The sequence below is a fragment of the Pan troglodytes genome, chromosome 13 (genome assembly GCF_028858775.2).
Source record: "Pan troglodytes isolate AG18354 chromosome 13, NHGRI_mPanTro3-v2.0_pri, whole genome shotgun sequence".
Classification (NCBI taxonomy): Eukaryota; Metazoa; Chordata; class Mammalia; order Primates; family Hominidae; genus Pan; species Pan troglodytes.
This window is the reverse complement of record NC_072411.2, coordinates 141295142-141316168: the sequence shown is the minus strand read 5'-3', so window position 1 is coordinate 141316168 and position 21027 is coordinate 141295142. Positions and strand designations below refer to the sequence as shown.

Genomic DNA, 21027 nt, shown 5'->3' with positions numbered 1-21027 from the left:
ATGTCACATAACATGGAATGTCATATAACGCGGCCACACGCTGGCACACCGGAATGTCATATAACGCGGCCACACGCTGGCACACCGGAATGTCATATAATGCGGCCACACGCTGGCACACCGGAATGTCATATAACGCGGCCACACGCTGGCACACTGGAATGTCACATAACATGGAATGTCATATAACGCAGCCACACACCGGCACACCGGAATGTCATATAACGTGGAATGACGTGCGGCCACACGCCAGCACGCCGGAATGTCATATAACGTGGCCACACGCCGGCACGCCGGAATGTCATTCAGCCATAAAGTGGAATGACACTGACAAGCGGCAGCACGGGAAGCCTTGGAAGCAGGATGCCAGGCACGAGAGGCCGCGTGTGGTATGATTTCATGCACATAAAACGTCCCCAACAGACAGACCCGCAGAGACAGGACACAGACTCGTGGGAGCCAGGCCTGGAGTGCTGCGGGCAGATGGGGAGCATTGCTGGGGAACAGCGTCTCTTCTTAGGGATGGTGAAAATATTCCGAAATTAGACTATGGTGATGACCGCACAGCTCTGTAAATATACTAAAAACAACAAGTGATATCATTTAAAAGTGTGAATTGGATGGTATGTGAATTATATCCCAGTAAAGCTGTTACAAGGAAGAAAGAGGATGAGTTGATGGAAGGGGAACGTGGAGAAACCTTTGGCAGATTTGGCGACAGACGGAATCATTTCTCCGTCTATTGTCTCTCCTGTGAAAGTGCCCCCCTCACTCCACCTCACCCCCGTTGCTTCCCTGGATTTCAGGACCGGTCCTGGGTTGTCCACCTGTCCGGAGGCTCAGGGTCTTCTGTGGTTTTCCTGAGGGTGAAAAATTGGGGTTAGGACTGGGGAGGAGATAGACTTTCCTAGCACACATAGACAGGAGTTGGAAAGTGAAACACCAGGATCCCCAGCAAGAGCAGAGGCAAAGCCGTGGGGAGAGAGCCCTACACCACCAACACTGCTGCCTCTTCCCGCAGCCCTGACCTCCTGATACCATTAGCCCCTCCTGCCTGCCTGGTCCCAATTTCCTTCTCTCAAGCCCCACAGTTCCAGCCCAGAAGAGGAGTCAGCTCAGCCCTGGCGCAGTGGTCGAAGGCTTTGATCGCGTGGTGTCCAGTCCGGTGGGGCTGAGTCGGGGAAGGCCCCTGGGAGATGGCAGCCGGCTGTGGCCCAAATCCATCCTAGTGTGTGAGCTATCATGGGGCTGCAGGCTCAGGATTGAGGAGATGGGCCCCTTGGGGCCTTGCTCCAGGGTGGCAGCCACGTCAGACCAGATGCCCAGCACAGGCCACAGCCTGGCCGCTGCTGCCCACTGGACACCACAAAATAGGCTCACCACCCCCACCCCACGTGCCCCTCCACCCCCAAGCCCTCATCAGCGGACAGCAGGGAACACATCAGAAATGGATGGGGCACCCAGCAAATCCCCTCATTGGGACGGGAAAGGCACAGGCTGTGGGCGTGTCGGGCGCCTGCCAGGCATCTTTACTCCCAGGTGTCAAAAGCACTTTCACATCCGTCTTCCTAATGCCAACTTAGGTTTGTTAATTTTATTATGTCATTATCTGAGTGATGGGGTAGGAGGTTTGAGGAAGACAGGAAACACCTATTCACATGCCGTATACTCTTGAAGGATTTAGAAACCGGGTACTCTCACTGGAGTTTGTTCTCTGATTGATTTACGGGAGTGAATGACAGTTGATTGAAACGTTTAGACAGTGTTTTCCCAGGATGCCCAGGAAGACAAGAGTCTTACCCAGGGCCGCCTAACACTGACGTCCCGGCCCTTCCTCTTGGAGGATGATGTCCCCAGGGGCTTGTTCCCTGAGGGCATCTGCCCAGTTCTGGCAGCTGTGAACCCTCCTGTCCCACTGCGCTGCTCCAGCCTACATTGGGGTTGCAGCTGGGGCCGGCTTGGTCTGCCCCTCCTTCAGCCTGTACCTTAGAGGGCAGTTGCTTTGGAAACATCACTGTGAATAAAAAAGAAAGAGAGGCGGCCCGTGCCTAGCCCTGGTGTTCCCTGCAGCCATATGTAGCCACTCTAGTTTTCCCGAGGCCTGCAGCCTGCAGAGCTGCCCCTTTTGGCTGAGAAAACTCCACCAGGTGGACAGGATCGACCCCGAGCTGGCTCTGCTCTCCTCTCCCCAGCCTGTGGTCGGGATGGTGGCAGATGTTTTCCAACTGTGTCAGCTTCTGTTGCCCGTGCCTTGTATGCACTGGTGTTTATAAGGGTTAGCTGCATGAAGGAACTTTCTGGAGAACGCACACCATCAGAGGGCGAGTGGACCTTGAAACTCTGCAGGTGAAACTGGCCCTCCGTGTTCACTGGCCACGTCCGGACTTGGCCTCAGTTATGTCTGGTTTGCGAGCAGTGGGTGATGTGTGTCCAGGCGAAATACCTCTTTCTATCAAAAGACGACGGTCGTTGGAAGGTGTCCTCCACCCTACAGCAAGAAGCCTTGCTTCTCAAGGTGGTTCTTCCAGTGATTTCTGGACTCTGCACAAGAACCTGCCTCCTGCAGAGCGGAGGGCCTCGGGTGTGTTTCCCTTTAAGTTGACATCCTCGGTTTTGAATATGAAAACTTGGACTCATATTTTGGGTGGTCTAATTACGAGTGTGTCCGATTGTTTTAAAATACTGGCAGTTTACCAGTTCGGTTTTGGCCCTGAACTCCAGCCTGACTTTTTAAAAATGTAATTATTCCAAATATGGAGGTGCATTTGTTCTTCCTGAATTGATGAAAGGGGCTCTCAGTGTCCCCAAGGCCTTCGGGCTGCACAGAGCTGCTTCAATTGTCTGCCCGCGTCCGGCTCGCCTCCCAAAGCCAGCTCTGCAGTGCAGCCCCAGCCCACAGCCCAGCCAGTGAGACTCGGAACTGAATGTCAAAGGAGAGAGAGAGAGAGAAGCAGGCTTTGTTTGCAGCCATGGCCCAGGGAGGTGACCCACAGGCGCCTGCGTCAGTGCCAAGGCAAGGGGCCTGGCCTGCGTCACAGAGGGCTCTGACGTGGCGCCACTGCCAAAGTGACATCCTCCTCAGGCCCTGCCTGAGAGCCCTTGCCGGAGGCCCACGGTGTGGAGATGATTCCTCCTCCAGGCCGAGGGGCGTGCGGCAGCGGGGGACACTTCAGAGGCTTCATCCTCGTGAAAGGGAGAAAAAAGACCTGGGAATGTTGTCACTAAAGGACACTAAAGAGATGCGGCCCCTGGCAGCACACGCCATCCGCAGCCAGCCGGGGAAGGGCCATCCAAGAGCCCTTGGAACGGTGGGGAGGTCTCCTGATGCACAGCCTCCGGCAGGCAGGTTGCAGTGGCCTTGGGGCCCCTGAAACAGCCCCCCAGGAAGAGAGGATGACCCCCGCTATGACCCCCGCTACCTCCACCGCCATTCATCTGTGCATAGGGGAAGGAGGTTTGAGATTTTCTTACAGAGTTCTTGAAGTTTTTCTTTAAGTTTGAAATTTAAAGCTGGGCATGGTGGCTCACACCTTGTAATCCCAGCACTTTGGGAGGCCAAGGTGGGTGGATCATTTTGGCTCAAGAGTTCAAGACCAGCCTGGGCAACCTGGTGAAATCCCATCTCTACAAATATTAGCCAGGCAAGGTGGTGCATGCTTGTACTCCCCAGCTACTCAGAAGGCTGAGGTGGGAGGGCTGCCTAATGCATGACTGCACTCCAGCCTGGGCAACAGAGCAAGACCCTGTCTCAAAAAAAAAAAAAAAAAGAAATTTAAAGGAAAGCATCAGAAGAAAAGTCTTGGAGCTTCTGTGTCCACTGAGTCCTCCCTGGGCCGTCTCCTTTAAAAGGCAAACAGACAAACCCTTTTCCTCGATCAGCCTGGCTTCCTGGGAGTGGCCATTTGCTGCAGGAACCCCTCCCCTCCACCCTCAGCTGCCTTGTCCTCCACCCCACCCTAGAGAAGGGACCTGCCTCTGTGTCCTCTATGGGGTTGCTGCCCTCCATCACTTTTATCCACTTCAGAATGGCCCCTGGGCTGCTAAAGAAAGGCAGGCACACCACTTCCGGTCATTGCTGGGATGGGGCAGCCCCACAGGGTCCCCTCTAAGGTCCTAGCCTTCCTCCCCCACCCCTCCCCCTATTTCCCTTCCCCGTCCCCCCATTTCCCTCCACCACCTTCCTCCTTCTCCCCTTGCCCTTTCCTGGCATGGTACCCACCCTTCTGCTGGCCCTCTGGTCTCCTCTCCTTGTCTGTGTGTGCCTATGTGTATTTGTGTATCTGTGTATCTGTCTCTTCATGTGTATATGTATCTGCATGTCTGTCTATTTGTGCATCTGTCTGTGTCTGTGTGCATCTGTGTGTGCCTCTGCGTGTATATGTATCTGTGTGTGTATGTATCTGTATGTGAGCCTCTGTGGCCTCCCTGCTTCCCGACACCCTACCACTGGTCCCCGAGGCCTCATCCCTGTTTCTTCAGCTCCCCAGCTCTGCGTAGCACCTCTGTGCTCCCAGCTTTGACTTTATTCCATCTGCGTACTGCTCCAGTCCTGATCTGTCTCCCAAATCCCAGACTCGAATCTGCACTTTCTTGCTGGATTTCTCAGGGCCCCACCAGATGCTGGGATTCAACCTCTCTGAGCTGCCCTCTACCCACCTCCCCGTCCCGGGGCCAGCACCTCCTCTGTGGTGGCCCTTCTCTGGCACTTGGCCAGGAGTCCTGGTGCCTCCTGCTCACTCTCCTGTCCACGGGTGGTCCCCACTGCCGCTGGACCCAGCCTCTGTGCCAGCCTCTGCCCGGCCCTGCTGCCTCTGTGCAGTCGCTTCTCTGCAGGCATTCCCCTGCCCTCGCGCTGACTCATTAGCACCTTCCTGTGGCACAGGCGGGACCATGCACCCCTCGGAGAGACCCGCAGCCTCTCCTGCCCGTCCACTGATGAGCAAAGCCCACATTGTGAGGAGCCCTCTGAGGCCCTGAACACCACCTCAGCCCTGAGCTCCCATCTCCGTGTCCTCAGCCCTTAGGTCTGGTCCCCGCACCCTCAGCCCTGAGCTCTGAGCTCCCATCTCTGCGTTCTCAGCCCTGAGCTCCGTTCCCCTGAGCTCCAGTCCCCGCACCCTCAGCCCTGAGCTCCCGTCCCCATGTCCTCAGCCTGTGGTCTGAGCCCTGTCTCCTCATCCTTAGCCTGTTGCTTTTCCTTCCACACCTGCAGCCTCCAGGACATTCTTGCTTCCTGAAGGCCCATCCTGGCTGCTGCTCTCCCTCCTCCCAAATCCCTCCTGCTCCTCATCCAGGGCATTGTCCTCAGCGCTCTGTGCCACCTTCTTAGGGAATTGTTCTGCTTTCAGATTCTTTGTTCTTTGCTCTCCCTCCGGTGCACCAAGTGATAAGGGCCCCGCTCTCAAGAAACCTCCCATACACCTCTCAATCAGTCACATCCCGTTACCCATCAGACTGCACCGGGCCCTGGGGGAGCTGCAGGAACTGAGCGTACGGGTGCCCTCTTGATGAGTGTCCTGAAAGCCAAGACTTGGATGCCATCTTCGAGGTCCCCTGTGAAACAGCGCTGCTTCACCCGGCACCCGTGCTGCACCTGGCACCCCTGCTCACAGCGACAGCGGTGCCACCAGGCTCCCTGTTCTCCCTGCCCCCCACAGGGCCTCTCAGGCTCTCAGTGTGCAGGAAGAAGATGGGACTGAGAAATCACAAGCAATCACAGACCTCAAAATCATCAAGTGAAACTAGTGTTGAAACACATGCTTTTTTTTTGTCGACCACTGAGAAACCTGTCAGAGCAAATGGGGACAATGTTGGTAGATTCCTTAGTTGAACTTGTTTCTCCCCGGCTTTGTGAAAGTCTAACCGGAAACAGTCGCATGTATTTACAGCGTACGGCGTGATGATTTGATACTTGTATGCGTTGTGAAATGATCGCCACAAGGGACCTCATCCATGCCCCCTTGGCCTCACGGGGCTCTCATTGTGTCTGTGGTAAGGTCCGTGAATATCGGGGCCACCAAACTGTGCATCAGGCCCCGGAACTTATTCCTCTCCCAACGGCACGCTCACCCGTGGACAGCACGTTCCTGTTCCCGACGCGCGGCCACCCACTGCTGCACTCTCCTCCCTGCGAGTTTGGCTTTCTGAAGCTGAGTTCCTTACGTGCCACGCCGCCTACTGGTTCCCACACTGCCGATGGCCGGCCCGTCCCGACACCCACGCTGCCTGCACCCTGGCTGGACCTGGCTCCCTTTCCCTGTGCCAGGTTGAAAGCTTTTCTGAAGAAAAGCTGCCTTCAGTTTAGAGATAAACAATGGATCTGCGTTTTCTTCACTCGGCTTTTACTGCTGTACTTTAAACTGCTCTTAGAAAGAAAGTTAAGGGATGATCAATCATAAAACAAACCCCCCGCCCAATCTGAAGTCTCTGATGTTCCACAGTGAGGCACAGCAGGGCTCTGGAGGCTGAAAACTCACCATGTTGTGTGTGTGTGAGTCTGCGTCTCAGCCCTGCTGCGTGGGGACCGGTGTCGTCTGATACGGCTGACCCCTGGGAGCAAGCGGACACTGAGTGCCCACCAACCCGTGCCCCGTAGTTCAGGCTGCTGGAGAGGCCGCCTCGCGTGAGTGTGGAGCAGCACGCAGTGCTCTAAGGGTGTTGAAATGCAAGGGCTCGGGGGATTTCAGGTGTCAGTCTTCCTTGCACACCTCAGTTTCCTTCTGGAAACAGTCGGATGCGGTGCCGAGATCCATCCTCCACGTGCTGTAGCTCCTCTCTCTGCCAGGAACTCGGCTTGTCCCACCGTCCCTCGAATCTGCCCTTCAGGCCGTTCCCCATGGGGACAGATGAATCGAGCATCCGGAGAGACCCCTCGATCTGGGGCTTTGGGATTGTGGGATGTTCTTTTACAGTCTGCAGAGGAATGCAGCTCAGTCAGTGCCTTCTTCTGAGAAACTCCCTGTGCGCCCTTCCTAGTCTAACTCCAGACCCCCGCCCTCTCTCCTGAGCTTTTTTTTTTTTTTTTGCCACTTCCCGTATCCCTCTCTCCCCTCTTGTTCTCAACTCCAGCCTTTGCTCTGCTCACATGCATCCCTTTTCTGGCTCCCAGATGTGATGGGGCAGCTCCATTGCCCAAAACGAAGGAGTTGTCCTGGCCACCCTCTCTTGCCTCTCCATATGCAGTCTGTCCCTGGGCCTAGAGCTGCTTCCTTTTTGGTGTCATGGAAACCTGTTCTTTCTCCCATGCCTTAGCCAGACGTGGGGCTGGCCTCGCCCTTTCAACCTCTGGCCTGTCTGCAGCAGGGCATGCTTCTAGAACGTGCACCTGCTTGTCTTCAGCCCAGAGTGCCCTTCCCACAGCCCCACCTCGTCTCTGGCACCCTGTGTTCCTGCTCTCTGGCCTTCCACGCTGCAGCCCTGCTGGCTTCTCACAGCTCCCAGAGCGCACTGAAGTCAGCCATACACCCTGTTCCACTTTGCCCCACTACCCGGACACCCCTTGCATTTGCCCCATCCTTTTAGTGAATGTGCGATGAGCAATGCCTGTGCCACGTGGATGAGTCAGAAGTGGTCCCTACCCTCCTGGGAACTGCAGACTGCAGGAAAGATGGATACATGAATGGCAACCACAGAAAAGTCAGAGGACTGGGGTCGGGGGGCGCTGGAGGAGGGCACATTGCCCTATCAGGAAGATCAGCTGACCCTGGAAAAGGTGACATGCACGGGAGGCTCACAAAGCCTCTTGGAGTGGCTGGAGGCCGAGGAAGGAAGGCAAGCAGCGGGCTGGAGGCGAGTGTGGCATGAGGGATGCAGAGCCAGCAGCGTGGTGGGGAGCAGGGTGGCAGGGAGGCTGCAGGGGCACGATGGCCACACAATGGAGGGGCTCTTCAGCAGAGGCAGGATGGCAGAAGAGCACTTGGGGGACATTCAGCAGGGGAGTGACCAGGTCCACTGGCCCGTTTGAAAGCGTGCCCTCACTGCTACATGAAGAAGATTGCAAAGCGTTGACGCTGGAGGTGGGGGCCTCCCGGGAGCCATGCTGTCATCCAGGCAGGAGAGGCCAGGTGGGGCAAAGCAGGAAAGGCAGGAGGTCGAGGCTGGAGAGAAGCAGCACCGTCCGCAGGCGTTTCTCGTGAGCAGTGCATGGGCAGTGCTTGGCGGACGGAATTGGGAGCTTGGGGTGTGACTGGACAGCTGGACAGAGAGAGGTCCCAATAGCCAAGAACAGGTCCTAGAGAAGGGAGAGGCTTGGAAGAAGCTGCCCTGCGTTCGGCATTGGGCCTGCTGTGCTGGGGCTCATGGGCACTCTAGGCTAAGCTGAGGCGTCTGGCAGGCCATTAGGTCTGGAGGTAAAGAGCGAGTTTGGGCTCAGCACCACCTTTGGGAGTCGCTGATACTTGGAATCCAGAATGGGGAAATGAGCCGAGGAGCAGGCCCAGGACAAACCAAGACGGAGGAGCAGGCGGGGAGCAGGAGAGGAGCACCTGCCGCCTGTTCCGCGCTGAGAGGCCAGGGAGGGAGACCGAGAAGTGTCCGTGAGATCCAACAGGAAAAGAGGTCAGGGGCATCTAGGGAGTCCCACAGGAGGGAGGATGTCACGGTTCTTGGGGCCCCATAGCGGGGCAGGTCATGGAGCACCCGTGGAATCCTGCAAGAAGGGAGGTCATGGTGTCCCTGAGATCCTGCAGAAGGGGAGGCCGTGGCATCCCCGGGATTCAGCAGGAAGGGAGGTCCTGGAGTGTTCCCAGGATCCGGCAGGAGGGAGGTCATGGCACATCGGTGGGATCCTGCAGGAGGGGAGGCCGTGGCGTGTTGGTAGGATTGGGCAGTGAGCATTGTGGACGTGGTTGTCTTCCGCTGAGTGGGTGGTGGGCTGTTTCTCTTAGCAGTTGTGGCTGTGAGGTCAGCATTGGCCTCTCCCCTTCACACTCAAGCTCCCCTCTGCAGACTCTGTTGACACCTGCAGCTTCTTTTCTGTTTCTCGGTGCCTGACACGGAAGAGGTGCTTAGTAAACCCCAAATGTTAGTCAGCCTCCTTCCCTGGGCCAGGTCACCTTGACCCTGGGCTGGGGTCCTACTGGGCATTATTTTCTGAGGCACTCAGGCACCCCAGTGCCTGTGGGGAGATAAAGGCGCCTGCTGGCCTGTGGCAGGGTGATAAGGTGCCCTGAGTCCCTGATTGTCTGCCCCAGAGGGTGGGGTTTGCAGCATCCCTTCTCCTGTCAGATGAGCTCGGAGGACCCAGCTCTCTGTGCTTCATGTGTTACCTCCGCCTTGCAGATCATCCCCAAGCCAAGCGAGCCAGCCCGGCAGCCGGAGAGCCACCCGGAGGAGACGGAGGAGGAGCTCCGTGAGCACCAGGCTCTGCTGGACGAGCCCTACCTGGACCGGCTGCCGGGGCAGAAGGAGGCGCACGCACAGGCCGGCGTGCAGGTGAAGCAGGAGCCCATTGAGAGCGATGACGAAGAGGCAGAGCCCCCACGGGAGGTGGAGCCAGGCCAGCGCCAGCCCAGTGAGCAGGAGCTGCTCTTCAGACAGGTGACTGCAGGCGGGGAGGGCACCAGCAGGCTGGCACGCACAGCCACCCTCGGTCCCCAGGTGGCATCTTCTGTGGTGATCACGGGGGCTGCAGGGCATCCTTGCGTGGTTGCTGTCCAGTGTCTCACCTGTCTTGTCCTGGCCAGTGAGGGAGGTTGATGTGGCTTCCGTTTTGTCCCAGCCGTTCCTAGGGATACGAGATGTTTGCCCCCTGTGGGTGGTTACGTAACTGCTTTCCAGCCATGCACAGGCCCCAGAGAATGGGTTTCCTTCCTGTCTGTAGGCTGTAAACGAACACAGAATCCACGTGTTAGTGAGATACAGCATGCTTTTTAAAGAAGTGAAGGAACTAGAGGTATTAATTGATCCAAAAGGCAGGCAGGGCCTGATCAGAAGTCAAGACCTTTTGTGGCCCAGAGGTGCTAATGAGCAGCTCTGCAGATCCAGACAGACGGGTGCGATTGTGGCACCCAGAGCCAGTAAGGCTTCAGGGCACTGACACCCAGTAACCAAACTCACAGGAGACTGATGAAGAAGGCCAGTGAATGACTGGTTAATTTCCATTGAAACATTAAACTTCTGAGTCAGCGGAAATACTTAAGGCATTTGGGCAGCCAGCTGGAGCCCCGTATCTGCAGCTAGAGTGCCCTCAGGAAAGTGGCTTCCTCCCTGGAGCCAGGAAGCGAGCCCAAGGAACCACAGCTCTGTAGGATTTGATTCTGTCCTCCAGCAGCAGATCTGCTGCCTCGGCTGCAGGAGCCACTGGCTCGTTCCCTCCCTTCTCTCTGGACTCCATGCCGGCCGTGCCGTTGAGCACCTCCCCAGCTTCCTGACTGCCAGCTGTGCGGCCAGACGCTGCATCTCCACCCCCAGCAGCACCTTGGAAGCCAGGAGCAGGACGCCCTGCAGTAAACTGTTCCCCTTAATTCTCAGCTGCAGTTCTTAAATGCTTGCCACTGAATGAATCAGTGTGGGGCCTTGTACCTGGAGCACCTAGACCCAAGCCTGCCACACACGGGATCAGTGCTCAGTGGTCTCCAGAGGCTTCTGGGTCAGGAGCCCTTCTCCACCGAGCTTCCCCCAGCGGCTGGCATTGGGTGCTATTTCTCCTTCTTGTTCAGAGGGGGGCCTGTCTCTAATTTCTGGGCCTTCTTAATTAGCACCCCGGACACTAAACACTACAAAGCCCAGCAGAACTAACGCTTGGCAAAGACAGAGAGAGAAAGCCCCGGGCCTCTCTGGCACACACACGGTGCTTCATGGTGACCACTCGTCCACAGGTCCTGTCCTACAGGCCCAGGGTGGGGGCCTCTTCCTGTGGTCGGGCCTTGTGAGTTGATGAAGATCTGAAATTCAGTGTGCTATTATTATGCTGATAAGAAATGGGAAACTATTTACATTAATAATTTTTAGGGCTAGTTTCTCATAGATCAGCCTTTACTTTGAGAAAAAGAGGCTTGTTATATTCCAAGCATGAGATGATTATTAGAAACACTTATTTTCTGTTCTCTCTGGAGAGTAATAGGCAGAACCCCTTATCAGGGAAACGTCGTAGTACACGGAGCAATTTGCCGAGGTAAACATAAGGCGGGGCACCTCCAGCCTGCGTCCGGGAGGATTGCTTATTAACCACTTAACCGCGTGGGGCCCACGGCAATCCCAGCTGAATTTGGTCAGCAGCAGACTGGGGGCCTGTGGGTGCTGGCTCCTGCTCCAGCTCCTGCTGCAGCTCCTCCCACTGTCTCAGGGCTCCCTTCTTCTCTGCTCCCTCCTGGCTCTGATTCCTTTTGTGTGTGTGTGTGTGAGACAGAGTCTCACTCTGTTGCCCAGGCTAGAGTGCAGTGGTGCCATCTCAGCTCACTACAGCCTCCGCCTCCTGGGCTCAAGCAATTATTCTGCCTCAGCCTCCCAAGTAGCTGGGATTACAGGCACCCACCATCACACCTGGCTAATTTTTTTTTTTTTTTGGAGAGATGGGGTTTCACCATTTTGGCCAGGCTGGTCTCGAACTCCTTACCTCAGGTGATCCACCCGCCTCAGCCTCCCCAAGTGCTGGGATTACAGGCATGAGCCACCACACCCAGCCTGATTGCTAAAGGCAGGACAGATCGGAGCCTGGCCGGGTAGCTCTGGTTTCCCCCAGTGCTGGCAGCACAGGGCTGGGCTCTGCCTTCATACAGGAGCTGGGATGTAGGTACCTGGTTTTCCATGTTCACAGGATTTGTTCATCAAAACTAAGACAGGATTGGCGCAGAGCTCCCAGCAAGGAGGCGCCCGGCTTTCTTTTTGCCTCGGCCTGGGTGGCAGGTTGCTGTGCTCTCCCTCAGCTGCTGTTTGCGGAGAGGCTTGGCAGCTGTGACCTCATCTCTGCCCTGCTCCCTCCACTCCACTCTGCCTCGTATGGGGGTTTGCACCTCAGCCTGTTCCCAAAATCCCTCAGGATGTCCCAGGCCCCTGGCTGAGTGCCCCCCCACACGGAGAGCCCAGCCCAGCTCCATCTCATCAGAGAGGCACATCCCCACCAGCAGGCCTGCTCCAGGCCCCAAAGGTCCTGGGTGCCCAGAAGCTGATGGGCTGTTACTGCTTTTAGCCTGCACGAGGGTGTGTGGGATGTGAGACCAGGGAGGGGAGCGGCTGCAGATGAAGCCGAGTTGGCACTTCCAAGTCTGAGAGCCGATGGTGCTTTCTCGCCCAAGTTTGGCATGCAGATTCAATGCTGTTGGTCAGAACTAAGACCCACAAACCCAACAAGGGGGTTGGGCTTCGTGCCCACTCACCGTATGTGTGTGGTATGGCAGAGTGGACGCTGTGGTCCCCACATCTGCATGGCCTTCGCATATCCCCCAGTGAAACCAGCGAGGGCCAGGCTGCCGCCCCAGCAAGAGCTTCTCTCCACACCTGCCAGGCCCTACTCCCCTGCACCTGCTCCAGGCTGCTCCTGGCTCAGCACCTCCTCAGAGAAGCCCTCCTTGATACCCCATACTGGGCCAGGCCTCCCTGGGACCCCCTGACTCAACCTGTGTTATCCTGTTAATGTAGCCCATGGCAGGATCCCATGTGGACAGCCTGCCTTCCCTAGAGAGACCATCCTGGGAGGCAGAGCCTGTGCTGGCCTCGTTCTCGGCTCTGGGCCCACTCAGGCTTCAGGGCACTCACAGGGAAGGCCTCTCCACGCAGCTGGCCTCCCGGCATCCTTGTGGCCCATGTATGGCCTGTGCGTGGACGGGAGACTTGCAAGAGAAGGCAACCCCTAGCCCTGCAGCCCAGGGGCGGGAGACATCCGCAACCGCCAACACGGCCGTTTCTTCCCCGCAGCAAGCCCTCCTGCTGGAGCAGCAGCGGATCCACCAGCTGAGGAACTACCAGGCGTCCATGGAGGCCGCCGGCATCCCCGTGTCCTTCGGCGGCCACAGGCCTCTGTCCCGGGCGCAGTCCTCACCCGCGTCTGCCACCTTCCCCGTGTCTGTGCAGGAGCCCCCCACCAAGCCGAGGTTCACGACAGGTAACACGTGGCCTTTGCACAGCCTGAGGGTGCAACGCGGGCCACAGTGGGCACAGAGCGGGGGGCTTTTCCCGGCCCAGCTCTGCAGAGGCTGAGGAGGGGCCGGGCAGGCACAAGGGCCACGCTGGATGGTGGGGACCACACAGGTCTGTCACAGAGGCCCTCTCCCCGCCCTACACCCCACACCTTCAGTTCTGTCATTCTGGGGACCTGTCACGGGCTCACTTGCCCACTTTCCTGTCCCAGAGACCCATGGTCTCCTCCAAGAACAGTCCACAGCCCATGCCCGTGGGGCCATGAGAACCTACAGCTTCTGGTCCGGCTCAGGAATCATGAGCCCACGCTTCTCCGCTTACTCCCTCACACTTCGCCCACGTCCACAGCGTTGACGCTGAGGCTCCAGTGACAGGGCTGTGAATGGCTGGGGGGGGCTGTGATTACACGAGAGCAGAGCCCGGGACCCCTGGGACATGCTGTGGGAGCCACACGTCCTCTGTCTGTGCCATCCCTCATACCATCCTCACCCCGGGGAGGCGATCTGCCAGCAGAGGTCCTTGGTTTTCCCTCACAAGAAGGAGGCAAGTAAGGCGTCCACCACGGCTGAGGAGGCAGGAGGGGCCGGGCCCTGGACTTGTCTGCCTGGAGCTAGCCGGAGCCGGGGAGGAGACTGCTGTCCTGGGCTGCCCCGCCACCCAGCCACCCCTGCAGGGGAGAGGAGGGAAGGAGGGCTGGCTTCTGGCAGGGCTTGCCTCTGAGACAAGCACGGAGGCAGGAGCGCTCTTCGTGTTGTTATGATCTAATATTTCTTGTTAATGACGCACTAAGAAAAATGTTCTGTAAATACAGCACGGCTTCATTCTTCAGATGATTCTCATCACGTGGCTTAGTGTTCTGCAGTCTGTGAGGTTCTCACTCTCAGGTCTTAGAAGGATGCTATTCATATTCAGAGACAAATTTCCAGAGTAGGTATCCAGCAAGTAAAATGCTGCTTCTCAGAAAGAAAACCGTGGAAGGTCACAGGAGCAGCCAGATGATCCACTCCACAAGTCCTGGGCAGCTGACTGCAATAAGTGTGTTCTTGAAAGAATGCAGCTCAGACAAGGGAGACCCCAGTCACCACCACCAAGGAGAATCCTCCCACTAAGCTGGCCCACCCTGGCTGGTCCCAGGAGACTTGCAGGGAGTCCTGCTTCGTTGGTGTCCTTTCTTAGTTTGTCTTGATTACTTTTTAAACAAATTTATAAAACAGTACACATTCATTGTAAAGAAAAACATGATAGAAACCCACAGGAAATGCCGTTTGCCCGTAATCCCACTCCCCAGTGGTGGCAGGTTGTTAGTATTTGCTTTAAACCTTCCAGATCTATTTCTGTGCATAGCCAGATGGACAGATAGACACAAACATAATTTGTTTCACAGAGACGGGACTCTGTTGTGTCTGATGCTTTCTGTTAGTACCTCACACTCTCAGCCATCTTCCCGTGTCCGTGCACAGCGACGCAGTGCGTTCCTTTAGCCACGTGGTCTCCTGGCTGGCTCTGCCACCCTCAGCTGTGTGGGCTTTGCCGCTTCTCCATCTCTCTACGCTCCAGCTTTTCTGTCTGTAAAGGCAGTAAAGCAGGTGTCTGCCTCGTAAGTTCCAGCCGTGTGCTTAGTAAATATTAGCACACGTGACCTTATCATGATGATTCCACTGTAGGGGCAGTCCCCATTCCTCGTATCTGTGAGCAACTGGTTGTTTCTGCACACACACTTACGTATTTCACGGGGCAGTGTCCGTCATTGCCTATGTGTCTATGTTGCCATTACAAACTCCCAAGCACACCCATGTCCACACACAGTGTACTGATTGTGAGTCCTAGTTTCATTGACTCCTGTAAGCCTGCACCTACCCTGATGCTTTTTTTTTTTTTTTTTTACCAGAAGTCCCATCCCCCAGCACTGTTTTGCAAGTACCCCCAGAATTCCTCAAGTGCAGGAGACTGACTCCTGTTAGCCTGACTCACAAGAGGCTGAGCCAGGAAGTATGGGAACTAATATGCACCAAGTGTATCCTGTAGCTGGACCCTGCAAACACTGGACCACCTTGAATCTCAGCTCCCCTTGGCTGGGGATGCTGCCTGTGTTCCCAGTAACAGGAACACAAGTGGGGAGGGCCGCATCCTGGGCCAGCACACTGAAGCAATAGAGCAGGTCTGTCTGGGCAGCTTGCCCAGGCTCTTCACCGTGTGCCCCGCCCTTATCAGCCTGGATGAACCCACATTAGCACAGGTGCCCCTGGCCAGTGACCTGCCTGCGGAAGGCATCTGTTCACCCAGCCTGGCCTTCCCTTTGTTAAGTCCTGGAAGACCAGGTGTGTGCAGCACAGACATGTCCCGGCAGGGCCTTGGGGCAGCCCTCCTGCCAGGTGTCACCAGGCGCCAAGGCCTGGTGAAAAGGAGCCGGGGCAGAGCTGTGCCCCGGAGGGCCACCTGGTCTTCTCTCGCATCTCTAGCCTCTGCAGACAGGTCAGATACTCTCCCCTTCACAGCGGTCCCACGTATGCTGACTGAGACAGGGTGGCATCCAACACGGGTTCAGGCACATTGCCTTTCCTGCTGCAGAGCCCCAGGCTGCCGGCCCAGTTGGTTCTGGGGCCCCCACCAGGAGCCTCTTCTGTGGCTGCCGCACCCTGGGGGCCCGTCCGTGCTGAGCTCAGTGCTGTGGTGAGCACATGGCTGGCCTCTTTTCACAGTCAGAGGTTAAGTAGACCTGTGTACATGGGTTTTGCGTGTGTTTTCTAGCATATGTGTTCCAGTCCCTCTGGAAGTTTCTAAAGGCAGAGCTCGAATCTGGTGTTTCTTTGGAATCTCAAGTACCTTGGACAGTTCTCCGTCCAGCAGAACTGGAGTTACTATTGGTCCAGGACCAGGTAGACTTTGAGGGTAGGGGGCTAGAGTTGCCTCCTTCTAGAAGTCAGCACCATCCTCCCCAGCACAAGTCCCACATAGAGCTCACCCCTGCAAGGTCCAGCCACCCAGGGCAGACCTCCTCATCACTGTTTTCTCCTCAGCCTGCTGCAGCAGGGCAGCTGCGCACGTCCCTGCCCGGGTCCTGGGGCGCTACTGTGAGCATGAGTGACAGGCAGGCCCTCCCGCCCGCCTGGCCTCTGCATTCGTCCACGTTCTCTGGGCCTGGCCAGTCAAGGAGTCTTGGCAAACGTGGTATTTTTCTAAAGAACCGTCCCAGCTTCCGTCTCCTTCTAGGGAAGTGGTGGTTCCGCCACCGCCCGGGGGCAGCCTGCCAGTGGGTGGTCAGCTCGCCCCTGGATGCGCTCTGATCTTGGCCCCTCTGCCCCGCCCCAGGCCTCGTGTATGACACGCTGATGCTGAAGCACCAGTGCACCTGCGGGAGCAGCAGCAGCCACCCCGAGCACGCCGGGAGGATCCAGAGCATCTGGTCCCGCCTGCAGGAGACGGGCCTCCGGGGCAAATGCGAGGTAACGCCGGCTGGGGCAGGTGGGCAGCTGCGGCTTTGGGCACCATTAGAGGGGACCCTCGTGGGCCTCCGTGATTCAGGGTGTTGGTTTTGCAGGTGGTTCTTTGGGCTTACAGCCCCGGGGGAAGGGCCACAAGCATCTTCACTGTCTGCATTTTGGGCGGGCAGCTATGTGCTGAGAAGCCCGGGGCTGTCTCCCTGGAGTCCCGTGCCCTCCCTGCAGGAAGCTGCTGCCTCTGTCTGTGCCCTTTCCTGACGTTTCACTCCCACCTCCCACCTAGCAGGCTCTTCTCAAGGTCCAGGGCTGTTGCTCTCTGCCTCCGGGTCACTTCCCCAAGGAAACCAGTTCCCACCATGCTCCCCCAGGGCTGCCAGGAAGGAGCCACGGGGAGATCCGATTATATCTCAGATCAGGCCTGTTGGCTTTTTGTTAAAATAATTTTCTCTTTTTTTAAGATTTCGAAAAGCTTCTTCGAGAACACAGGGAGACCTCAGGCCCTTGGGGCCCTCCTCAGAGTTAAGGTGCTGGCGAGGCAGTGGGTCGTGAAGGGAATGGAGCTTCAGGCAGGGCCCTGGCCTGGTTTGAATTCAGCTCCCTTATGTGGCTGAGTCACACGAGGAGGCTTCGGGGATGCTGCAGCTCTGGCTGTGCCTCAGTTTCCCTGGCCGCCAGGCGATGGCAGCGGCCTCACTTGTTCTCATACAAGGAGGGCCCGGCCCCGCCTCCTGATAGGAACCAGAGCCCTGCCCCGAATCTGGCTGCAGTGGACTCCCAGGCCCAAGGAGGCAAGAAGGATCAGCCGATTAACACCTGAGGGCAGGACGGGGCCCGCACTTCGGTGAGGCTGTCCCAGCTGGTGCTCTTCACCCTGGAGGCAGCTGTCACAGGGGATCTTGAGCTCTTGACAGGGAGGAGGGTGTGGCCAGGCCCTGCTGATAGTGCGGGCAGGAAGAGAAGAGACTCCCGTCTGGGAGCTGGTGACCTTGGACAAATTTCCATTTCTTTGTCTGTAGAGGGGCTGGCAACACTGTGCAGGGTCGCACAAGGCCCCCCCCATGCCAGGGCCCACCAGTAGGGACCTGCTGTGTCCGCTCCCCACACCAGGAATCCCACCATCCTATAGATAGCTCACAGGGTGGACAGGAACATCCACACCCACCCCTCCAACAGTCCTGGGCACCCAACAGCCCAGGGCCCAAGTGGCCGTGGCAGAGATGAGTGAGCACGTGGAGCTGGCGTGGCGTGGCCTTGCTGCGTGGGCACGGAGGGCCTCTGGTCTCCTGGCTTAGTTTCTGCAGGATCCCACCCCGCAGGTTCGCCTGCCCCTCCTTTAGGAGCTGGGATATTTGGGAACTTAAGTTAATCTGTGCTTCATCTTACCCCCGTTTCCTTTACCAGTTTTATTGGTGATACATAATTTTCAGGGGGGAATTCTCTAAAAGTCAGGCCCAGGACCCTCTCCTGCAGTGCCCTCTGGGAGGAGGGAGGAGGAGGGCAGGGAGGAGCCACTGTAGAGGCTCTTGGCACCTGCTTCAGGGATCTGGTCGGGACGGCTGTGCCACTGGAGGGCAGCATTGCCCAGCGGACACTGGCTGCAGGAAACTCCTTCTTCCCCACGTCCGTTCCCTCCACAGGACCAGACAGCTGTCCTGCTGCCCCTTCCGGGGACTGCCCAAGGCCTCCTGAGGCTTCCAGAGCTCCATAACCTGCTTCCTTGTCCCTCCCCTACATGTGCCCCCACCCTCAGGGGGTTCCGCTGAGGCCAGGGGATTGGGAGAGGGTCTCTCAGCCAGAAAAGCAAAGCAAATGCAAGCAAGGGAGGGAGGAGTGAGAAAACAAAGACCCTAGAAGAAACAGCCCGCTCCTCCGCCCGCCCTCAGCTCCTCCGCCCACCCTTAGCTCCTCCGCCTGCCCTCAGCTCCTCCGCCCGCCCTCGGCTCCTCTGCCTGTCCTCAGCACCATGGGTGAAGGTGCCAGCCACGACTGGGCCAGGGGCTGGCAGAGGGTCCCCAGGTGTTGGGACTGTGGGACAAGACCTGAGCCTGGCAGGATCTCAGGGAGAGGAGAGCTGGAGAAAGACAGGTGGCTGGGAGACAGCCACAGAGGCGGTGGAGGCCATACTCCCTGGACAGCAGTGCCTTGCTCCCACACGTGGGGCAGCTCTCCAGTGCGGGTGCCCCTCCAGGTTCAGAGCGAGCGGTGTGCTAACTCAGCCCAGGGGGACGTGACGTCACCCACCAGACTTTCAGTGCCAGCCTGCCAGGGGTCACTGGCCTCCTGAGATGGCCGAGCAGAGGGGCCATGGGTACGGGGCACGGTTTGTTAGAGTGGGTACCTGATAGGAGAAGATGGGGTGGATGGGGCTGTGACTTCCCCAGTTCGCGGACCACTTGGAGGCCACAGCAAGACTGAAGCCCAGGCCCGAGGGCAGGGCCTCAGAGTCAGCACCCCTTCTCTGGGTAGACGACTGCCTGGAGGCCTGGGGGGTGAGGCCCTCCCCTCACACTGGTGAGTTGGCTTCGCGTGGTGAGGAAGGATGAGAGTGGGCTGGGAGATACTTTCTGCAAGCTTGGGACCCTGTCGATACTGGCAGGCCGGCCCAGCAAGACGTGGCTCCCAGTGCAGCTGTCTCGCTCCCTGCCTCACTCCAGAGCAGGCCTTGGGAAGCTGCCTCACACGTTCTGAGCAGTCGGGGGTCCTCTGAGTATAGCCATGTGTGTGTGCGGGCCCCGTCCTCCTGCAGAGGCTTCCCGGGAGCCAGAACAGCTCCTGGCCAATTTGCTTGCCCAGCTTGGTTTGTCCTGCCTCCAGGCACGGTGTCCAGGAAGGAGAGGAGAAGGGAGTGAGCTGGAAGTCAGATGCCACAGAGACCAGGGCCACCACTGGGATTTGCACCCTGCCCCAAGCCTGTGTTTGCTGTAAGGAGCAAAGACTCCTTCTGTCTTATCCTAGGAATTAAAGGGAGACAGAAATAACGAGGTCAGCCTCCCAAGAAAGCGGGAAGGGGCCACCATCACCACCGCTCCCAGAGTGGCTCTGGAAAAGCCTCTCAGGTGCTCAGTCTGAGCCGTCACCATATTGCACGCTACAGCCCGAGCCGTCGCGGTGTCTCGCACCTACAGCCCGAGCAGTTGCGGTGTCCCGCACGCACAGCCCGAGCCCTTGCGGTGTCGCGCACCTGCAGCCCCAGCCGTCGCGGTGTCGCAGAGCTTTTGGGGCTTTGATCCTGTGTCTTTTCTGTGTCCATTTCATGTGTTTCTAAGGAGAGGGCTTTTCTACTTTTCTTCTTTGCCTTATTCTAACATCAACTTTAATTTGTGAATTTCATTTGTGGTCTAACGTCAGATCTCTCTTTCTGCAATTCAGTCTCTTATCCAGTGGGTCGCTTTTGAGTGGGGAGGACACACATGGCTACCCTGCCGTTCTTTCACCCAAAGTCCACACTGCATGACCTGCCTCTTGGCACCGCAGGGCACAGCCTGTGGTCCCCTACGGGGACCTTCCCAAGCGTGGGCTGCCCAGGCCTGTCTGTCCAGAGGGAACTTGGCCCTGGCCACAGCTGCCTGTGCCTGTACACACATGTGGGCTTCCTGAAATCATTAGAAATGAGAAGCCCTGGCCAGGTGCGGTGGCTCACTCCTGTAATACCAGCACTTTGGGAGGCCGTGGCGGGTGGATCACATGAGGTCAGGAGTTCAAGACCAGCCTGGAACAACATGGCAAAACTCCGTGTCTGATAAAAATACAAAAATTAGCCAGGTGTGAGGGTGGGCACCTGTAATCCCAGCTACTCAGGAGGCTGAGGCAGGAGAATCGCTTGAACCCGGGAGATGGAGGTTACAGTGAGCCAAGATTGCGCCATTGCACTCCAGCCTGGGCAATGAGTGAAATTCCGTTTCAAAAAAAATAAAATAAAATAAATTAGAAGCCCCCACAGCCGCCGAGGGCCCCAACTGCACCCTGACCCCTACCCAGAGAGTACGTCCCTCCTGCCTGGCTTTCCAGGGACATGTGATTTATGTCCCCAAAGTAGAAGCAGCACTAGGTTATGGATGGGACCATAGAGTCGTTTTTTACCATCGGAAGCCGTGTCACATCTTTTCTTTGTTAAACAAGAGACCTTCATAGAGGAAGCCCAGTTTTGTGGAATTGTTGTTCATGAGAAGAGAACCCGCAGAGCATCCGCCCCTGCCCAGCGCACCTGCCCTCTGGAGGTCCCTCCCCTGTGGGCGGGGACTGAGTTCTTGGCTCCACCCCTTCTTTCTCCACCCTGCATGGACAGGACCCCCAGGTGCAATGCGTCCTGCAGGAAGGCTGTGTGCTACGGCTCCTGGCGGTCTGAGAGGAGCCCCAGGTGCTGGGCTGGCATAGAGAGCCCTCGAGCTTCGCCCACCACAAGTCTCACATACAGGGTGGACACCAAGGCCTGCAGGAGCTCAGCGGATGCTGAGGCAGGGCTGCAGTCAGGAGGGAGAGAGCAGATCCTGCTCAGGCTTGGGGGAAGCAGGTA

At 57.4% G+C, this 21027-nt stretch overlaps 1 protein-coding gene across 22 annotated transcripts in view; it reads left to right on the top strand.

Moving 5' to 3' along the window:
• HDAC4 (histone deacetylase 4) overlaps positions 1-21027 on the top strand; it is a 359741-nt gene that overhangs the window by 280701 nt on the left and 58013 nt on the right. For all 22 annotated transcript variants that reach the window (XM_054679623.2, XM_009444680.4, XM_016950850.4 and 19 more), the window contains 3 exons: positions 9280-9537; positions 12853-13039; positions 16384-16517. In XM_054679623.2, the coding sequence (XP_054535598.1) occupies positions 9280-9537; positions 12853-13039; positions 16384-16517 (579 nt within the window). The remainder of the gene's footprint in view (positions 1-9279; positions 9538-12852; positions 13040-16383; positions 16518-21027) is intronic.